We start from the raw sequence: 17,458 nt of genomic DNA, 5'->3' as shown, positions 1-17,458 counted from the left end.
GCGGCGCGGCCGCCGGGCCCCGCGCGCGTCACGGCGGGGCGCTGCCGGGCCGCCCCCGCGCCGTCCTGCCCGCGCCCCGGAAGGACAAGTGGCTGCCGGGAAGATGGCGGCGGCGGCAGCGGCGGCGGCAGCGGGCGCTCCGGTGTGCGTGCTGGTGCTGGGTATGGCCGGCTCCGGGAAAACAACCTTCGTGCAGGTGAGGGGCGGCGCGGGGGCGGCGGGCGGCGGGCAGCGGCCCCTTTCCCCCAGCGCCGCGCCCGTGGCCAGCGGGGCCTGACGCCTCCTCGTGTCCCCTCAGCGCCTGGCGGCCCAGCTGCACGGGCAGCGCCGCCCGCCGTACCTGATCAACCTGGACCCCGCCGTGCCCGGGCTGCCCTTCCCCGCCAACATCGGTGAGCGCGGCCGCCCGGGCCAGCCCGGCGGAGGGGCGGGGGGGCGGGGTACGCGGGGCGCGCGGCCGGGCTCCTTCTCTGCCCTTCCCGAAGCGCCGCTCGGCCGGGCGGGGGCTGGGCTGCTGCTGAGCCCCTTCCTCTGCCGCCGCTCCAGGTGCGCGCGCTGAGGGCCCGGGGCGCCGCGCCGTCCGCCGCTGCCGTCGGCTGGCGGGGCCCGCTGTGCCGCCGTCCCGGTGGGCTCTTGCCTTGCCGGCCGCGAACGTCTGAACGGCTTGGGTCTGGTCCCCGCCGCCGAACAGCGGTAGCCCGCAGTGCTCCCAAAGCGCTGCCTGCCAGCGCTCCGCAGGACGCGGGTTTTTACAGAACGTGCCCGGACAGCAGACCGGACCGTATGTTTGGCTGTTCCAAGGGGCTTAGCGATCGCGAGGTCGGTGAGGGTCCTGGGTCTCCAGCTTCCTAACGCTTCCCAGCCTGCCTCTCCGGAGGGTCGGAAAGGCAGCGTGGATACCAAAGCTGGTTTCCTGCTCTCGGGTGAGTAATTGGAGTGTCTGCTCCGGTGTTGGGTCTCTAACGATACAGCCAGATACAAAATTGTAGCTTGTTAACTGACATTGATCAGCTGGGAAGAAAATGCCACCCAGGAGGCGGCTGCTGCTCAATACCTAAATGGGCGGTGTTTCCTGTAAACTGCGTGGGGTTTCCTAAGAGTGTTGAGAGCGTAGCAGATCTGCTAGAATTTATTAATTCTGCTCTGGAGATTTTTCCTGTTGGCGCAAGATCTGTTACCGAGACAAAAGGAGACTTGCTGGTAAAAGAAGGGCTTTCGCCTCTCCGCACGTGGAGGGAGGAGGGTGCTTTAAAAGTGATGTCCTAAAGCGGCTCCTATGTCTTCCTCCTCTAGATATCAGGGACACTGTGAAGTACAAAGAAGTCATGAGACAGTATCCTTTTTCTGTTGGAATAATGACATTGGAAGTCCCAGGTTTTGTGAAAGTAGTCTGTTGCTGCTGCACGCCTATGCTGAAGAGGGCAGGAGGTGCTGGGGCTTGTGGTAATGCCGAATGTTGCGTGGTGATCGGAAGGTTTTGACTATGTACTTCTTGCATGTGAGATTAGAAACGTGTGTTCTACAACAAACCTTTGTTTCTTTGGACACAGACTCATAGAATCACTTAGGCTGGGAAAGACCTTCAAGATCATCAAGTCCAACCATTAAGCCAGCACTGCCAAGCCCACCACTAACCCACGCCTCGAAGTACGACATCTACACACTTTTTGAACGCGATGGTGATTCCACCGCGTCCCTGGGCAGCCCACTGCAGTGCTTGACCACCCTTGTAGTGAAGAATGTTTTCCTACTATCCAACCTAAAACTGCCCTGGCATAACTTGAGGCCGTTCCCTCTTGTTCTGTTGCTTGTTACCTGGGAGAAGAGACCAACCCTTGCTGTCTGCAGCCTTCTTTCAGGTAGTTGTGGAGAGCAATAAGGTTGTGAGCCCTCCCCCCGCCCCCCCCCCCCCCCTTTCTCCAGCAGCCCTAAACAACATAATTAGCGTACAGATCTGTATGCATGGAAAAGGATTTTGAAATCTTCGTCTTTAAGCTGACGCTTGGGGCATCTTTACAACATCCATTCCCGTTACCGTTTAAGTTGTGCTAAAAATGCATTTGTGCAAGAAATCTTTTAATTATCTTTTGAAGTGTAAATTCTTCACATTAAGCGCATCCAGGGCATTGTTAAATTATGAGTCGCTGTGTTGTAAATCTTTTTGGAAAGACAAAGATGGCTTTGATGTGTATACGTACGTATGTTTTCTCTGTCCAGAGCGGTATTGCCTGAATAATGGCGAGGGGAAGCCACGGCACAGCCCCTTTTCCTTTTGTCAGTCACGCGTGTTTGGGCAAGAGAGAGACCGCTTAGGATTTGTTATGCTGCTGCATCGCTTGGGAGACTGAATTGCGTGTTAGGGGTATTGTCTTTTGCTGCAAGGTGTCCAGTGTGCATTGTACACGGCCAGCTGTTAGAAGGATTGAAAAAGAAGCCCTCTGAGCTCTGCGTAATCATCTGCTTTCCTAAACGAAGCCTCTAGATACGGGCTGGGCCCAAATGGTGGAATAGTGACCTCTCTCAATCTCTTTGCTACAAGGTTTGATCAGGTACGAGGCTGTTCCTCTGTGATGCTGTGCTGCGAATACTGTGCTGGGAGGCTGCGGGAGGTTTTGTGTATTTTGGAGTCTCCTGGGAGCACTGTGTGTGATTAGCCTCCTAATACTTCTTTGGAGTTAGAGTATTCTCCATACAGAACCATGTATTTTACAAAGCAGCCAAAGCGCCCTGGCTTTCATATGGGAGATTTCAGGTTTTCAGCTTTTTTAAAAATAAAATTTAGAAGCCACGTGTACAGAACGTTCTTCAGTGGTTTGTACGTAACTGTTCTGTTGCACTGTGTTCTCTATCGAGTCTTTCATACAAATGCCCTGATTCTGAAGTCGGGAAGCTCACTTGTGGGAAAGGGTTAAGTTTTCCTAGGGTTATTTGATAATTGACTGCTCCCTTAAACCCTAAGTGGGAGCCTGTGCGAGGTGCTGAGACAGTGCACAAAAAAAAAAGGTTGGGAACAACTGCATTTGTTACCCTGTTTCTTCAGTCAGGTCCTGGAACAGAGACCAAATCAAGGTTGTCTCTGACCTGTGCGGTGTCTGAGCATTTTCCACCGCGCCTCTGTAGGGCATTTTCGCACACTGCAGCGCTTAAGAGACTGTGCTCTTTTAATACGTGCATGCAGCTGTGCAAGTTGACGTAGTTTCTGTTAGGAAATGAGGATGAAAGTTTCCTGTTGTGAGCCTAAATACAAAGCGTACTCCTCCTTTTTCAATCAGGTGATGAAGTTTATTGAAAAAAGGCAAAACGCATCAAAGTGAGTATGTTCTACCAAGTCCTGCTTTTCTGGGATCAGTGTGGGAAAACCATGTGAAATCCTAAGAAGATTCTCTGTGTGTTTTCTAGTTGTTTTTCACCCTTGGTATAGATTTTTTTTTTTTTTTTTTGTAGAAAAGGGCACAGAATTAGAATAGATAAACCAGGCATTCTTCAGCTACATTGAAGAAATGTTTGCTGATTCCAGCTCTGCTATTCACGGCTACCGTTAGATGGTCTTTTTTTTTTTTTTTTTTCCCTGGCGCCATTCGAACAGGCGACAGTTAATTCTTCTGAAGAGTTTGCAGGAGTAAGTGTCTGTCAAGTGGGTGCCTTCAGCTTTAGTAGAATCCGAAGAGAGTATGTGCTTCTTAGATATAAGATTCACACAGGAGATAGACAGGTGTGCCTGTAAATCTTGTCACTGTTTGGGAAAAGCTTTTCTGATCTGTAACAGAGTCATCGTGTGATGTGCCGTTGTGTGCTTGTGGCGATCTGGTGAGAATGGGCCCTTGTGCTTAACTGATTTTCCCTTACGGTTTGTTGGGGGTGATTTCTTGCCAGGTATGTCATTATTGACACACCGGGGCAAATTGAGGTGTTCACCTGGTCAGCATCAGGAACCATCATAACTGAGGCCTTGGTAAGTGTTTGCTGTGTGACTTGACAGTGAGGCTGTGTGAAGGAAGTGGTTGTTGAACAGCACGGGCTTCTAACTGAAATACCTTTTACTTTTGTGTTTCCAGGCTTCCTCTTTTCCTTCAGTGGTGGTTTATGTGATGGACACCTCTCGCAGTACTAACCCTGTCACCTTTATGTCCAACATGCTGTATGCCTGCAGGTAAGCAAAGCTGAAAACGCAGTCCGTCTGCTTTGATGGTTGCATCTCTGTGATCCTTAATTTTGGAGGGGAAGCACAGGATGATTTGGGTTGGGAGGGACCTTGAAAGACCGTCTGGTCCCTCCTTGCCGCTTCCATGGGCGGGCACATCTTTCACTAGATCAGGTTGCTCGAAGCCCTGGCCAGCCTGCTCTTGAGCACCTCCAACAATGGGGCACCCGCAGCTTTCCCTGGGCAACCCACTCCAGTGCCTCGCCGTCCCCCATCGCGTAACATTTCTTCCTTTTGTCCAGTCTAAACCCATCCTTTTCCGGTTTGACCCTTGTCCCGTCGCTACAGGCCCTGTCAAAAAGTCTCTCTCTCTCTCTCTCTCACAAGCCCCTTTTTATGTACTGAAAGGCCGCAGTAAGGTCTCCCTGAAGCCTTCTCTTCTCCAGGCTGAGCAGCCCCAGCTCTCCCAGCCTGTCCCCCTAGGAGAGGCGTTCCGGCCTTCTGATCGTTTCCCTGGCCCTCCTCCGGACGCAGTGCTCCAACAGGTCCGCGTCTGCCTTGTTCCGCGGGCCCCAGAGCTGGACGCAGCGCTCCAGGCAGGGCACCAGGAGAGTGGAGCAGAGGGGCAGAGGCACCTCCCTCAACTTGCTGGCCACGCTTCCTTTGATGCTGCCCGGGATACGGTTGGCTTTCTGGGCTGCATGTTGCACATTGATGCCTCATATCCTCTTAATCCGCTGTTTTGGTTCTTCTTCGTCTTAGTGATTTTCCCATTGGATACGCAATATGATTTAGGTGCCAGTGGACATCTGGAGGTCATTGGGTCAAAACTCCCACCAAAAGCATGAAATGATGGAGGAGACCTTAGTGTGGTGAAGGCTAGTTACATTCGATCTGACACATTGTCTGTTGCTTGTAACATCATCGATCTAAGATGTATCAAGATAGGCTAGCTTCAGCTCCTTCTTATTCTAAACACATAACATTGTATTCTAGGGGCTTTTTGAATGTTGTTGATCCTTTCAGTGGTTCTTCAAGGTTTGTTTAGAGCTCAGCATAGCATGGCGTTCTTGATTTATTGTCTCCCTCCTCGTACGTGGATTTATCTGCTCTCTCTCGTGTTAAACCGGGGACTAAATACCTGTGTAAAGACCAGCGTATCTAGAGCTGTCATAATTCATGGTAAATGTTGGTAAAAGGTTGTCAAAAAACCTATCAATCCTATTACCAAGGTCAGAAGCGGTATCACTGTGATAGGAATATGCAGAATGTGTCTTATTGCACGCTGCGTTTTCTGACATGGGTGTCGAGCAGAAAATGATAGAATGTGTACACGGTGAAATTAATACGTAAGCAGATGTTTCGAGATAGTTTTGCTTTGTAGATGTTTTGAGTTCTTTGAATTCATTGCTCAGTTCACAAGTAGTACCTCAGAAGCTAAGGTTTGGGTCAGAATAACTAGAAAATGCCAACAGAGTCAAATACTGGGATCTGAGAGTCATAGAAAATAGTAATCAAAATCAACTGGGTGTGTAGAAGGAGATTTTGCATCTTAGAGGCGTGCGCTTGCATCTTGGGGGCAGGGGGAGGGGCGTATTTTGTTCAACTACGGTAAGCAGGATCTGGGTGAAAATTCCATTCTAATTGGTGCGGGGGAAAATAATGATCTTTTGAAGGTCAAATGTGTTCAGTTTTGCACAAGTCTTGTCTGCCTTAACGCGTAACTTGTTTTCTATTCTAGTGAGATTTAAATTAATTTTTAATGTTTTGTGTGTGTCTTCCCCTTCCCCCTGCCCCTTCTTCCAGCATCCTGTACAAGACAAAGCTACCTTTCATTGTTGTCATGAACAAAGTAAGTTAAAAATATGGTTTCCGTGCCCTAGGGGAACATTGTTCTGCTTAGCTTGCTTTGCTGTAGCGTCTTTGTCTCACTACAGTAATGGGTTTTCCCGAAAAGAGAGGCTGGGAGGGAGCTGCAGGCTGAAACCGGGTCTGAAGGGGGTCTTCAGTCTGGTGTACAAAGGCACAAGAAGGATCAGGGATGAGCAGTTACACCCGAACATTCAAGCTAGAGATGATCCTAACCGTTTGAAAAATGTTTTGCACCTTAACCCTAGGCTATAAGGCCACTTAACTTTGTAACATAAGGGTAAGTTCATTACTGAATCTGCTCTTACAGTCCCCTGCTTCCTCAGAACAATCGCCTTCATCGTTAATTATTTCTACTCAGCAGCAGGCTGATGACTCACAGTGGGAACTGTGTAACACCTGCCTGTTTTGAGGAAGGAGGCCCATGCATTGTAGCAGGCAAAACTTCACAAAAGGCGTCCTGATCAGTGTCACTACAAATATGCCAGTGTTTGCCAGCAAGCAGAAGCAGATACTTAACTAGCCCAAGGATACAGCTTCGCTGTTGTGTCAGGTACCTGTAGCCTCAAAGGAATGCTTTTGAACTTAAGGGCTAGCTGGCTCTTGAAAGGCAGCAATTTCACATGTTAACAGAATCCCATTTGATTTTTGGTGTGAGTGCTCTTCCTCTTCCCCACAGACATCCTTTGTGTTTAAGGAATCGCTCCCCAACATAGCAGGGTTTGCACGTGCGCGCACAAATATCCCATACGCTTCCTCTGGAAGACCCGTGCTTTGGATGTGAAATTTCACCTCACACCAGCCAAGCAGGATTAGTGCCTGATGTGCTCCGACGGCACGCATCTTCCCAGTGACCCAGACCGTGCCTGTCTTTGATAATGCGCTTGCTTACTTGGCAAGTTTTTGTACACTGTTTTTTTTCCAACTCTGGACAGTAATTTTAGAATAAGCTGTAAAGCTTTTTCTGTAGAAGAAGGCACGAGAGGTAGGGAAAAACATTTTTTGAAAGGCTGGCAGAAATGGGACTTCATCAGTATACGTAAGGAAAGGTGGACCCAAGGCTTAGGATTCGTAACTTTACGCTTCGTTTCGATCTGATGTTTAGCCTTCAGTGAAAAGTAAAGCTAACAGCATCTGAAGAATTTTTAACAAGCATTTTGGAATTGACTCTTGATAAGAATGGAAGAATCTCAAGGAACTGGTAGGTGTGCAGTGGCAAACACATAGATTTAAGGAACGTTACGATTTGCAGAGGAGAAAAAATAATGCCACTTTCTTGTCAACGAGTTGACTTAATGTTATTTATAGGATTTAATCAAGCTAGCTCTAAATAGTCGGGCTTTGACCCTTGATGCATTCAGTTTGGTCTCTAACCCCATAAGTAATCCTAGGCGATGCTTCCTTTACCCGTTTTCCTCCTTCCCATTGGTGCTGGGAAATGAAACGTGTCAGAGTTTTAGATGCCTCATATTGCGATAATAGTGGATACACATGTGGTAAAATATGTTTACAAAACTCTTTAATAATTAGACTGTTTGCATAGCACTCCATGTAAAATTAGAAAGAATTCATCATTATTGCTTCTGAAAATTTTCTCTTCTCCTTCCAGACTGACATAATTGACCACAGTTTTGCGGTAGAATGGATGCAGGACTTTGAGACTTTTCAGGATGCCCTGAATCAAGAGACATCCTATGTCAGTAACCTGACTCGTTCGATGAGTTTAGTGTTGGATGAATTTTACAGTTCACTGAAGGTAGGAATATGCCTTTTTTTACTAACTCGCGTAAAAGCTGGAGAAGGGGAAGCTCGAGGAGGATATTATTGATACACCTGGTGGGAGGATGTGAGGAAGGCAGAAGCAGGCTCTTGCAGTGGTGCCCAGTGAAAGGACAGGGGGCAACAGACATGAAGTGAAACGCAGTAAACTATGCTTACAGAGAAGGGGAAGAAACAATTAATGTGATTTTACTAACTGAGCACTGGAACAGATCGTCCAGGGAAATGATGGAGCCTCCATGCTTGGAGATACTCAAAAGGCGCTCAGACGAGATCTTGAGCAACCTGTTGTAGTTAATCCTGCTTTTTGAGTAGAAGAGGTTGGGCTGGACGATCTCCAGCGGTACCTTCCCACCTCAACCGTATTGCCTGCCCCTCTGTAAAAGGGCTTTGCGCTGGCTGCCCTTTTGAACTGGCATCTGTTGATGAGCCTTGCGCTGGGGGTGAGGCTTTGCTGGTGTGAACATCAAGTAACCGTAGTTGCGTGTCACGCTGAGTGGCAGCCTGAATCATTTAATGCCGAATTGTGATTAATCGTCAGGGGAAAGCTAAGAGAGGCTGGCAAGGGGTAACGTTCTGTGTCGTAGTGTCTCCCATCTGAGATAATTTTCCTTGTTCTGAGGGTGTCAGGTGCGGCTGGGCAATTCAGTATGTAGGGAGACTTTCAAAAACGAACAAAAAAATGCTGGTGTGCTTGCTGACACAAGAAAAAGTGGGGGTTTTTTTCCACTTACCAGGTTTTGAGAGGCCAAATCCATTTGGTTTCTCTGGAAGCACTGTGCCTAGGAGGGTGTTAATGATGCATGCCATAGGCTGCGCTAAAAGGGTTCAGCTAATTGTGGTTTCGTCAGCTTTTACTTGAGAAGGAAGCAAGCCGAGGGCTTTACGGGTATTACACGAAAGGCAATGAAAATAAACTTAAGTGATACCATTTGTATAGGTAATGATAATTTAGCCAAAATAAAAATACTGTAAGTGCCCTATGGGGAGCAATATACAGTCTTTCAAAAGAGATTGTACTGGTGCCGTATACGGGACTAACGTACTTCCTAGTCCTGATTTGCTAATCGACTGTCTGTATACATGTCATATCTTCAGAACAGTAGACTGGAGAACAGGACATACGCAGAGGATTATAGAGCAGAAGGCAGCTTGTACTTAAGGGCAGTGAAAGTATAAATATTAGTATATATTGGCACAGCCCCTGGACTAACGCTTGAAATCCTTTGGACTGCTTGATTGCATGTTTACTGTACTATTGATAAAATGCAAGGTTGTCCTGGAAAAAGTCTTCCGTTTGAAAGTGAGTACTTGAGATGGCTTGCTTATGAAAAAGAGGGAGAATTTTCACTAGAAGATGTGAGCTTCTTAAGGGTCACCAAGTATGGGCTAGTACTAGTCTGATTAAAGGGGTTTTTAGATAATTGGTTTAATAAAAGCAGAACAAATGGCCAGAAGTGCAGTGACAGACAAGTTCAAATTAGAAAGCAGATGTGCATTTTGAACATGCATTGCCGTAGTAACTGATTCAATTCTCCATCTCTTGCGGTTCAGGGAGCTGGATTGGGTCTCGTGGCCTATTTTGCTCTTTAATTCTAGTACGCTGGTATTGCAGCAGTCCTACTAACCACTTAGAAGACTAGGTTCAGCACGAGAACGCGGACTATTAACGGTGAAAGACTTGATCTTCCTTTTGGATTGCCCTATCTTGTTCATTAAGGTTAGGCACTGTATTGCCTTAACCGTGTTTTTTGTGAGGTATTGGGATTGGAGGTACAGGGATGGGTGTGGAGTCAGGCTTTCCGTGGTTTTTTGTCTTTTTTAACTGTTGCTTTTCCCCCTCTCTGCTCTGTGGTAGAACTTGCAAAACAGACAGGAAAACCCAGGTTCCCGAGTCAAATAAGAGGGAGGGAGGGAGGGAGGAAGGAAGGAAAAACCCCCTCAAACACCACCCCCACCCCCTCCAAAAAACCCAACCAAACAACCCCAACGCCCAAACAAAAAACTGGAGGTAACCAACATTAATAGCGGGGCGGGGGGGGAGCGGGGGAGGGAGAGAGGTTGAAAGTAGGAATGACCAAAGCTGGAAGTATTACTGCACACGCTTGTGCCACTGTGATGATGTCGTGGTTTAACCCCGGCCGGCAACCAAGCACCACGCAGCCACTTGCTCACTCCCCCCCCAGACCCGGAGGGGTGGGGAGGAGAATCAGAAAGGAATGTACAACTGGAGGGTTGAGATGAGAACAATTTAATAATTTAAACAGAATCAAGAGGTAAGAACAACAGTAATGACAATAATAATAATCACAGTTGGGATGGAAAGGTGGGGAAAATCCAAAGGAAAAGGGAAGAAACCCCAAGTGATGCACAGCACAACTGCTCCCCACCTGCTGACCGATGCCCAGCCAGTCCTCGAGCAACGATCCCCGCCCCCAGGTTTATATACCAGGCATGACGTCCCATGGTGTGGAATACCTTGTTGGCTGGTTCAGGTCAGCTGCCCTGGCTGTGTCCTTTCCCAGTCTCTTGCGGTGCACCAGCTACTAAGAAGAAAATTAACTCCGTCCCAGCTGAAACCAGGACAGACATTAGTGTTCCCTATTGTTTTTTTTTTAGTTCAGGTTGTTTGTTTAAGATACTGCTTAGTCTTTCTAGCTCTGATGATCCATCAGTGAACACTTGGCTCTGTTACTCTCCAGTTCTGGTATGTGGTTTTCTTTTGTAGGTGGTCGGTGTTTCTGCCGTGCTCGGCACTGGACTGGATGATTTTTTTGTTCAGCTTTCTAAAGCTGTAGATGAATATGAGAGGTAAGGTGATAACCTTTGGTCCCTGACCCAGTGAATACTTGCTGAAGTTCCTGATTTTGTGAGCCCACTCCTTTGATTTGAAGGACTGTACACTTTTCACAGCCACAGTAGTCTAGGGTTTCTAATAAACTCCAGTGCAAGAGTCAGCGTAAAAAGCAGCAGTCAAAAGGAGCTATTCGGTGGTGAATTTTTGCGCTGAGTGTTCAGTGAAAAAGCAAAAGCTATCTGTGCCAGCAGATCTGTATCTAGGTTTGAATTGTCGTCAGGGAGCTAACACCAGTTTGGCAGACCGAATAGGCGAGCAAGTTGAAAATCAGTTGAGAATTTGCTCCTTGCTGGATTCCTCCCCGTGAAATGCTGCCAGGCTGCTCTGTAACAATAGAAAGGGAATCCGGTAACTTGGATTGCTTGGAAGTACCTAAACCAGGCCATAGACTATTGTTAGAGGGAAGTGTATCACGCTGGATTGGATAGCCAGGGAGGCTGCTACAGCCTCACACTCCCAGGTCTGATTAGTCTGGCCTGGTCATGCCCCCAGGTCTGGTCTCTGCTCACCTGCAAATAGGCCCTTTTATTCCCTTAAGCCTCTCTTGCCCACACGTGTTCCTCCCCAAACCTCCCGAGTGCCTCCCTTTTCCCGCCTTGGGTTCCTCCCCTAAACATCCCATAATAAACCCTCTGCTATCCCCAAATGCTCTTTCCTTGCATCCCATAGTGTGTCCCACACCCCTAGGCAGCCAGACCCCTAGCCTGTGCTCGCAGGGTGTTCCAGAGGGCTCCCGATGAGGCACGGTGATGGATTTCACACCTGGACCTGATGGGTGGGGCTGGTGGTTCTCCTGGGACAGCCCTGGGAGGGGCTGGGGTAGGGTGTCCCTTCCTCCGAGCCCTTAATTTGGATCCCCTGCCTGCCACCGTGCCCCTGTTCCTCTGGGTTTGTTGAGAGAGGTCTTGGGCGGTTTGGTTGCTCTCCTGTGGTGGGCTGGGAGTATCTGGGCAGGGTATTATTTGTGCTCCCGCCTCGCACCTCCAAATGTGTGTCTCTGCTCTTTGGAGGTGCTGAGGAGTTTTGCCACGTAACCTGACAATTATTCTGGGATACGCTGCCTACATAATGAAACCGTGGTTAAGGGTTTCCCGTAAGCTGCCAGCACGCATTTGCAGCCTGGAAAGGCGACCGTATCCCGGGCAGCATCAAAGGAAGCGTGGCCAGCAAGTTGAGGGAGGTGATTTGTCCCTTTCTGCTCCACTCTCCTGGTGCCCTGCCTGGAGCGCTGCGTCCAGCTCTGGGGCCCGCGGAACAAGGCAGACGCGGACCTGTTGGAGCACGGCGTCCGGAGGAGGGCCAGGGAAACGATCAGAAGGCCGGAACGCCTCTCCTAGGGGGACAGGCTGGGAGAGCTGGGGCTGCTCAGCCTGGAGGAGAGAAGGCCTCGAGGACACCTTACTGCGGCCTCTCAGTATATAACAAGGGCTTGTAAGAGAGACGGAGAGAGACTTTTTGACAGGGCCTGTAGTGACAGGACAAGGGGTGACGGTTTTAAACTGAGAGAGGGCCGATTTAGACTGGGCGAAAGGAAGAAATGTTACGCGATGGGGGACGGCGAGGCACTGGAGCGGGTTGCCCAGAGAAGCTGCGGGTGCCCCATTGTTGGAGGTGCTCAAGGTGAGGTTGGACGGTGCGGCGAATGAAGAGACGGGACGCAGCTTGATGCAAGCAAACGTCAATTTATTGTACAGAAGCACGAGTTTATATACACTTTCAGAAGCTGCGCGTTTTAAACAGATTGGTTCTTGAAGCTAAGCATTGCATCCTAGGCAATCGCCGATTGGTGGTTAACTACCAGCAATTAACAGCAAGGTGTTACCTTCCCTTGGCGCCATCCGTCCCCCACTCCCCTGTGCTCTGTAAACACGCCTCATCATGTTAATTGTTGTCTAGACAAGCTCGAGCACATTGCCCTCAGCTAACTGATTGCCACGCATGGTCCTAGTTTCCAGCCCGCTCCTGCAGGACGGGGCTTTGAGCAACCTGATCTCGTGAAAGATGTCCCCTGCCACGGCAAGGGAGGTTAGACCAGATGATCTTGGAAGGTCCTTTCCAACCCAGACTATTCCATGATTCTAAGAAGAGGGTATCCGCATCCCCTTTCTCCTTACTTCCTTAAAGAAATGTTTCAGAGGTCCCATCGGGATGCAGTAGTTTGGAAGCCTGTGAACAGTCTTTGTGTATGAGATCCCATTGAACTGTCTCAGGAGGCGCAAGTACTGGCAGAGAAAGTCGTGTCTGTGATGAGAGGAGAGCGACACATCTGCTGATGAGCTGTAGCAGTGAAATGACTCCTCAGTCGAGCTGGTTTAATTTCTTTCCCCGGAAGACGGCGTGAGAAAGGTTTGCTATTTCAGTGAAGTATGTTCACTTATTTTGCACCCGTTGGTTTCAGACTCCAAACCTGGATAAAAAGTCCCGTTAGTCTTTCTGAAATGTCTCTCAAACATGAAGCCTAGAGAAAACTTTTTGGGGGTAGAAGCAAGGCTCCACGATGATCCCCACTTAATATAAGTGGTGCATTAGTTCAGCCTGAACGCACTCTTATTTCTCTTTGCAGAGAATATCGTCCAGAATATGAGCGCCTAAGGAAAACACTGGCAAGTATTTTGAACTATTGTACACCTGGGCAGTGTATCTTGGGGTCACTGTTATGTACACAGTTGCTTCCGTGTTGGGAGGGTCTAACAGTTATTCACTACTCATGCTTGTTGCGGAGAAACTGCTGTGCTGAAGCTCGCCGTCTGTCTTTTTTCCCCTGCATTCGGTGGAGCCTATCTCTGAAAAAATAAAGATGTTTTGTAAAACAGAGGTTGCTCAGCGTTTTGGTGCTAATAATTCATTTGGGCAAATGGTGAGAAGATGATTGGGGAAGATTTACATATCTTCCCTTCAGGATGAAGAATAACCTTCCAGATTCATTTGTTGAGGATAGCCGTGTATCTTTCCGCACCAGTGAAGTGCGCTGTTGCAGTACCAAAATCGGTACCGCTGCTCACTTTGAGTTCTGGCTGTCCAAAGGACAGTTGTCTGCCGGCACAACTTCACCGAGTCTGGCTTCCTGATGCTGCTGGAAACGTTCTGGAAGTCCGTTGTGCTGGAGGTTGCTTTCCACCTTTATCCAAAAGTTCTGTGTAACCTTAGTTGTAACGTAAGACCTGCTCACTGACTTCTGCTGTCTGGCTGGGGGACAGGCTGCTGGTATCGGGCGAGAATACTCTTCTGTTGGTGTTTTAAATGCACTGAACATCCCCGTGTAACTTTGTACCTACAGGAGAAAGCTCAAGATAAACAGAAGAGAGAGCAGCTGGAGCACTTGTGGAAGGACATGGGCAGTGTGTGTATGCAGGACAACACACTCGCAGGTACCTTACTAGGAAGATCGAGTTTATTGCAGAAGTTGTCTGCAGAGGCTGCCTTGAGAAGACACGCAGTGCTTTTCTGTCTTCACAGCAGAAGCGTGAAAGCAGCTTGATGTTAGTAAAGAGGAGTGGGGCTTTAGTTCCTGTGGGGTGGGTCAGGCTTAGCTCTTCTGTGTGTCAGTCAGCGGGGTGAGAAGAAGAAAGGCTGCTGTGTAGATAAAGCAGGGGACACAGTGTAATGAAAGTAATGAAACGCTTTAGCCAAGGTGAGAGAGTCAAATTAGAATGTGAGAAAGCTCTGCTGTTGGTGGAACTGTGGCCTTACGTGAGGGTGACTATGGTGCTGATGCAGCCTGTCATTTGGAATTTCTTTGGAATTCTGAAGCAGCTTTCTGTCCCTTTAAAGTAGGTGTTAATTGCTGTGTTTCTGTGCAAACACAAATTGTCAGGGCACAAGCGACCTGACTTGTTAGCGTGCCCTTTTGTGTATAGCCCTTTCTGTTTCCTTTGAGGGTCTGACGATGCTTCTGCAATGGGTCCCTCTGAGCTGATCCTAACACGAGGAACCCTTGATGAAGAAGACGAGGGGGAGAGCGATACCGATGACATTGACCGTGAAGGTAAGGGAATCGGGGATCTGGTCCGCTCTGAAAGCTGCCTGCCGGTCTAGTCAGGAAATACCCTCTGTATTTCATTAACTGGCGTGCCTGTCAGGAGGGCCTAGAGAACAAGCAGACGCTGTCGCCTAAATACAGGCGTCTGAATCTGTAGCAGAAGCCCAGCTGCAGTGCTTCGTCCAGCGCTGTCGCACTCTGGCCTTTGTGCAAGTTCAGTTGTAAGTTTTCTGTTTGAGTAATTATTTTTAATAGGTGCGTAACATTCATAAACCAGATAACTTGTTACGCTTGGAGCATGCGGTGACCTCTGAAACTGATTAACGCGCAGTGTGTTCCATCATCTCTTTGGCCTTACAGATTCTGCCCCGGGCTCTCTTCCCTTTTCCTGTGACTCTTGGTCTTGCAGCGTTCTTCTAAGTTCTTACATTGTGTCATTTGTCTCTGATACAGCTCAGGGACTTTGTCTTTGTTCTTCCCCCGTTCCGTTGATCTTCAGGATCACTTGTTTCTTTTGCCTTGTAATGAAGTTGAAATACACGTTGCTCTGACTAGCCTAACTCTAACTTTCTTCAGTAACACAAGTAGAACAAGTGCCGAAATAGCGCTGAACTGTGGATTTTTTTTTCTGCCCCAGTTACTGAGGAGAGTCATGAAGAACCAGCCTTCAGAAACTTTATGCAAGAGACGCGGATGAAATACCAGAGAAGCAGCAAGGCGAATGAGTGAGACCTTCAGAAGCAGGGGGTTCGGAATCCCTTGTAATGGACTTACAAGTAAAAGAACAGTGTAAAGGAACTTGCGTGGGACCACGCATGGAGTCATCTATCTGTGAACAGCTTCCTCTGATGTATTTATATCTTTCTTCCCGTGTTGGTCGTATGAGTTGAACGTCTTGTATCCAACTGACTGCACCTTTGGCCACGTGCCAGTGTGACTTCCTGAATACGAAGGAACCAGACAGGCGCTTCCTTTTGCTCCAAATCCTTCACCTGTGCCTGTTGAGAGCCTGGATTTTGAGCTCTGGCAGCATCAGCATCTGTAGAGCACTTCCTGGTCTCCAAACGTGCATTCTGTTCACCTTGTGCAGACAGGTGTCTGCTGCAGCCAGGACACAAGCGAACTCTCTGCTGCATGAAACTTCATCAATCTAGTGTTTGGTGTCTTGGTTTTAATTAAATATATTTTATGTACTAACAAACGTGTGACGTTTAATAGCGGGAGATTTCAGTTCACTGTTCCAATGGGAGACCATTTCCCGCGCCCCGCCCCCCGCTTACAGCCCACCCATATGGATGCACAGCAAATTCATCTTAATTACATTACACAGACACAACACAAATGCCTCCTGGGAAAATCCTGAGTAAGAAAAGTTCCCAGGAGGGAAAGCCAGAAAGAATCAGGCTAGATTTGGCTGAGCACTGAAGTACGCGTGGCTGCATACTGGCTGCATATATCTGTAGGTAATGTAAAAACGAGGACTTGGAGACTGGCTAATGCTCATTTTCCTGGTAGCCACCACGGGCAGAGATTTTCACTTGCTGTTTACCATTCTGAACTCTGGCATCTTTGTTTCCTTTCCCTCCATGCAGTGCTGTGGCCTCACTGCAGAGATTTCTCTGTGGGAATCTGGCAGCACGGTCTGCCAGCACAAGTTCTCTACATTTGTGGAAAAACAGTTTCTGTGACTCTTTAAAGTATAGCTGGGAGGGAAGGGAAACTGACAGCCAGCTGTTACCTGCCAGCTCTGATATGCTTACTGCTTTGTTAATGTAGAGCGCTCCAAGAGTGCAACAATTTCAAATTTAGCTAAACTAGACTGATCCTAGTAAGAAGTATTACCAGAAGGAAAGCTGAAGCAAAGATTTCATAGCATACCGGTAAGCTTAAATAATACGTTTGTTGTTAATCATAGGACGGTTTGGGTGGAAAGGGACCTTCAAAGGCCATCTAATCCAACCCCCTGCCATGGGCAGGGACACCTTCCACTAGACCAGGTTGCTCAGAGCCCCGTCCAGCCTGGCACCGATTGTTCCCAGGGACGGCGCATCTACCACCTCTCTGGGAAACCTCTGCCAGCATTTCACCACCCTCACTGTAAACAATTTTTCCCTTCTACCTAGCCTGACTCTACCCTCTTTGAGTTTTGTCATGGTTCAGCCCCGGCTGCTAATGAAGTACCACGCAGCTGCTCGCTTGCTGCCCCTCACCCAGAGGGATGGGCAAGAGAATCGGAAAGGAATGTGAAACTCGAGGGCTGAGATAAGAACGATTTAATAATTGAAACAGAATAAAAATGAAAGAACAATAATAACAGTGACGACAATAACAGTTACAACGAAGAAAGGGGCAGGGGCAGAATAAGATCCAGAGGGAAGGGGAAAAAAACCCCACGTGATACACAATGCAACTGCTCACCACCCGCTGACCGATGCCCAGCCAGTCCCTGAGCAATGATCTGCCCGTGTCGGCCAACCCCCCCAAGTTCATATACTGAGCATGACGTCCTGTGGTATGGAATACCTTGTTGGCTAGTGCGGGCCAGCTGTCCTGGCAGTGTCCCCTCCCAATCTCTTGTGCCGCTCCAGCCCTCTGGCTGGCAGGGCCCAAGGAACTGAAAAGCCCTTGACTTGGTATAAGCATCACCCAGCAGCAACTAAAACCATCAGTGCGTTATCAACGTTGTCCTCACATCAGAGCCAAAACCCAGTACCCCCAAGTCCGGCTCGGCAGGGCTGCTCTCAATCCCTTCATCCCCCAGCCTGTACTGATACCGTGGGTTGCCCCGACCCAGGCGCAGGACCTTGGTCTTGGCCTTGTTGAACCTCATGAG

At 48.7% G+C, this 17,458-nt stretch overlaps 1 protein-coding gene across 5 annotated transcripts; it reads left to right on the top strand.

The window, feature by feature from the left end:
- The first annotated feature begins 64 nt into the window (after positions 1-64).
- LOC130151330 (GPN-loop GTPase 1-like) lies at positions 65-15,826 on the top strand. 5 transcript variants are annotated; one of them, XM_056343468.1, is made up of 14 exons: positions 65-196; positions 299-392; positions 1,294-1,333; positions 2,483-2,549; positions 3,273-3,310; positions 3,874-3,952; positions 4,056-4,150; positions 5,948-5,993; positions 7,620-7,766; positions 10,518-10,600; positions 13,210-13,249; positions 13,924-14,014; positions 14,524-14,631; positions 15,263-15,826. In XM_056343468.1, the coding sequence occupies exons 1-14, from the start codon at positions 104-106 to the stop codon at positions 15,352-15,354; spliced, it is 1,113 nt and encodes a 370-aa protein (XP_056199443.1). In that variant the 5' UTR covers positions 65-103; the 3' UTR covers positions 15,355-15,826. The 5 variants fall into 5 exon arrangements, with proteins under 5 accessions (XP_056199443.1, XP_056199444.1, XP_056199447.1 ...); XM_056343469.1 differs by lacking the exon at positions 299-392 and having other exon boundaries at positions 89-196; XM_056343472.1 differs by lacking the exons at positions 65-196; positions 1,294-1,333 and adding an exon at positions 1,551-1,859 and having other exon boundaries at positions 2,383-2,549.
- Positions 15,827-17,458: the final 1,632 nt, after the last annotated feature.

Source organism: Falco biarmicus, chromosome 6 (assembly GCF_023638135.1).
Source record: "Falco biarmicus isolate bFalBia1 chromosome 6, bFalBia1.pri, whole genome shotgun sequence".
Taxonomy (NCBI): domain Eukaryota; kingdom Metazoa; phylum Chordata; class Aves; order Falconiformes; family Falconidae; genus Falco; species Falco biarmicus.
Note: the sequence above shows the minus strand (reverse complement) of the source record. Positions and strands in the feature narration are given on the sequence as shown.

Bases quoted from the DNA above. Each gene is read 5' to 3' on its own strand.
- LOC130151330 (XM_056343468.1), top strand. From the start codon at position 104: ATGGCGGCGGCGGCAGCGGCGGCGGCAGCGGGCGCTCCGGTGTGCGTG. The intron at 197-298 runs GTGAGGGGCGGC...GTGTCCCCTCAG, and splicing joins GGAAAACAACCTTCGTGCAG to CGCCTGGCGGCCCAGCTGCA. The intron at 10,601-13,209 runs GTAAGGTGATAA...TTCTCTTTGCAG, and splicing joins GCTGTAGATGAATATGAGAG to AGAATATCGTCCAGAATATG.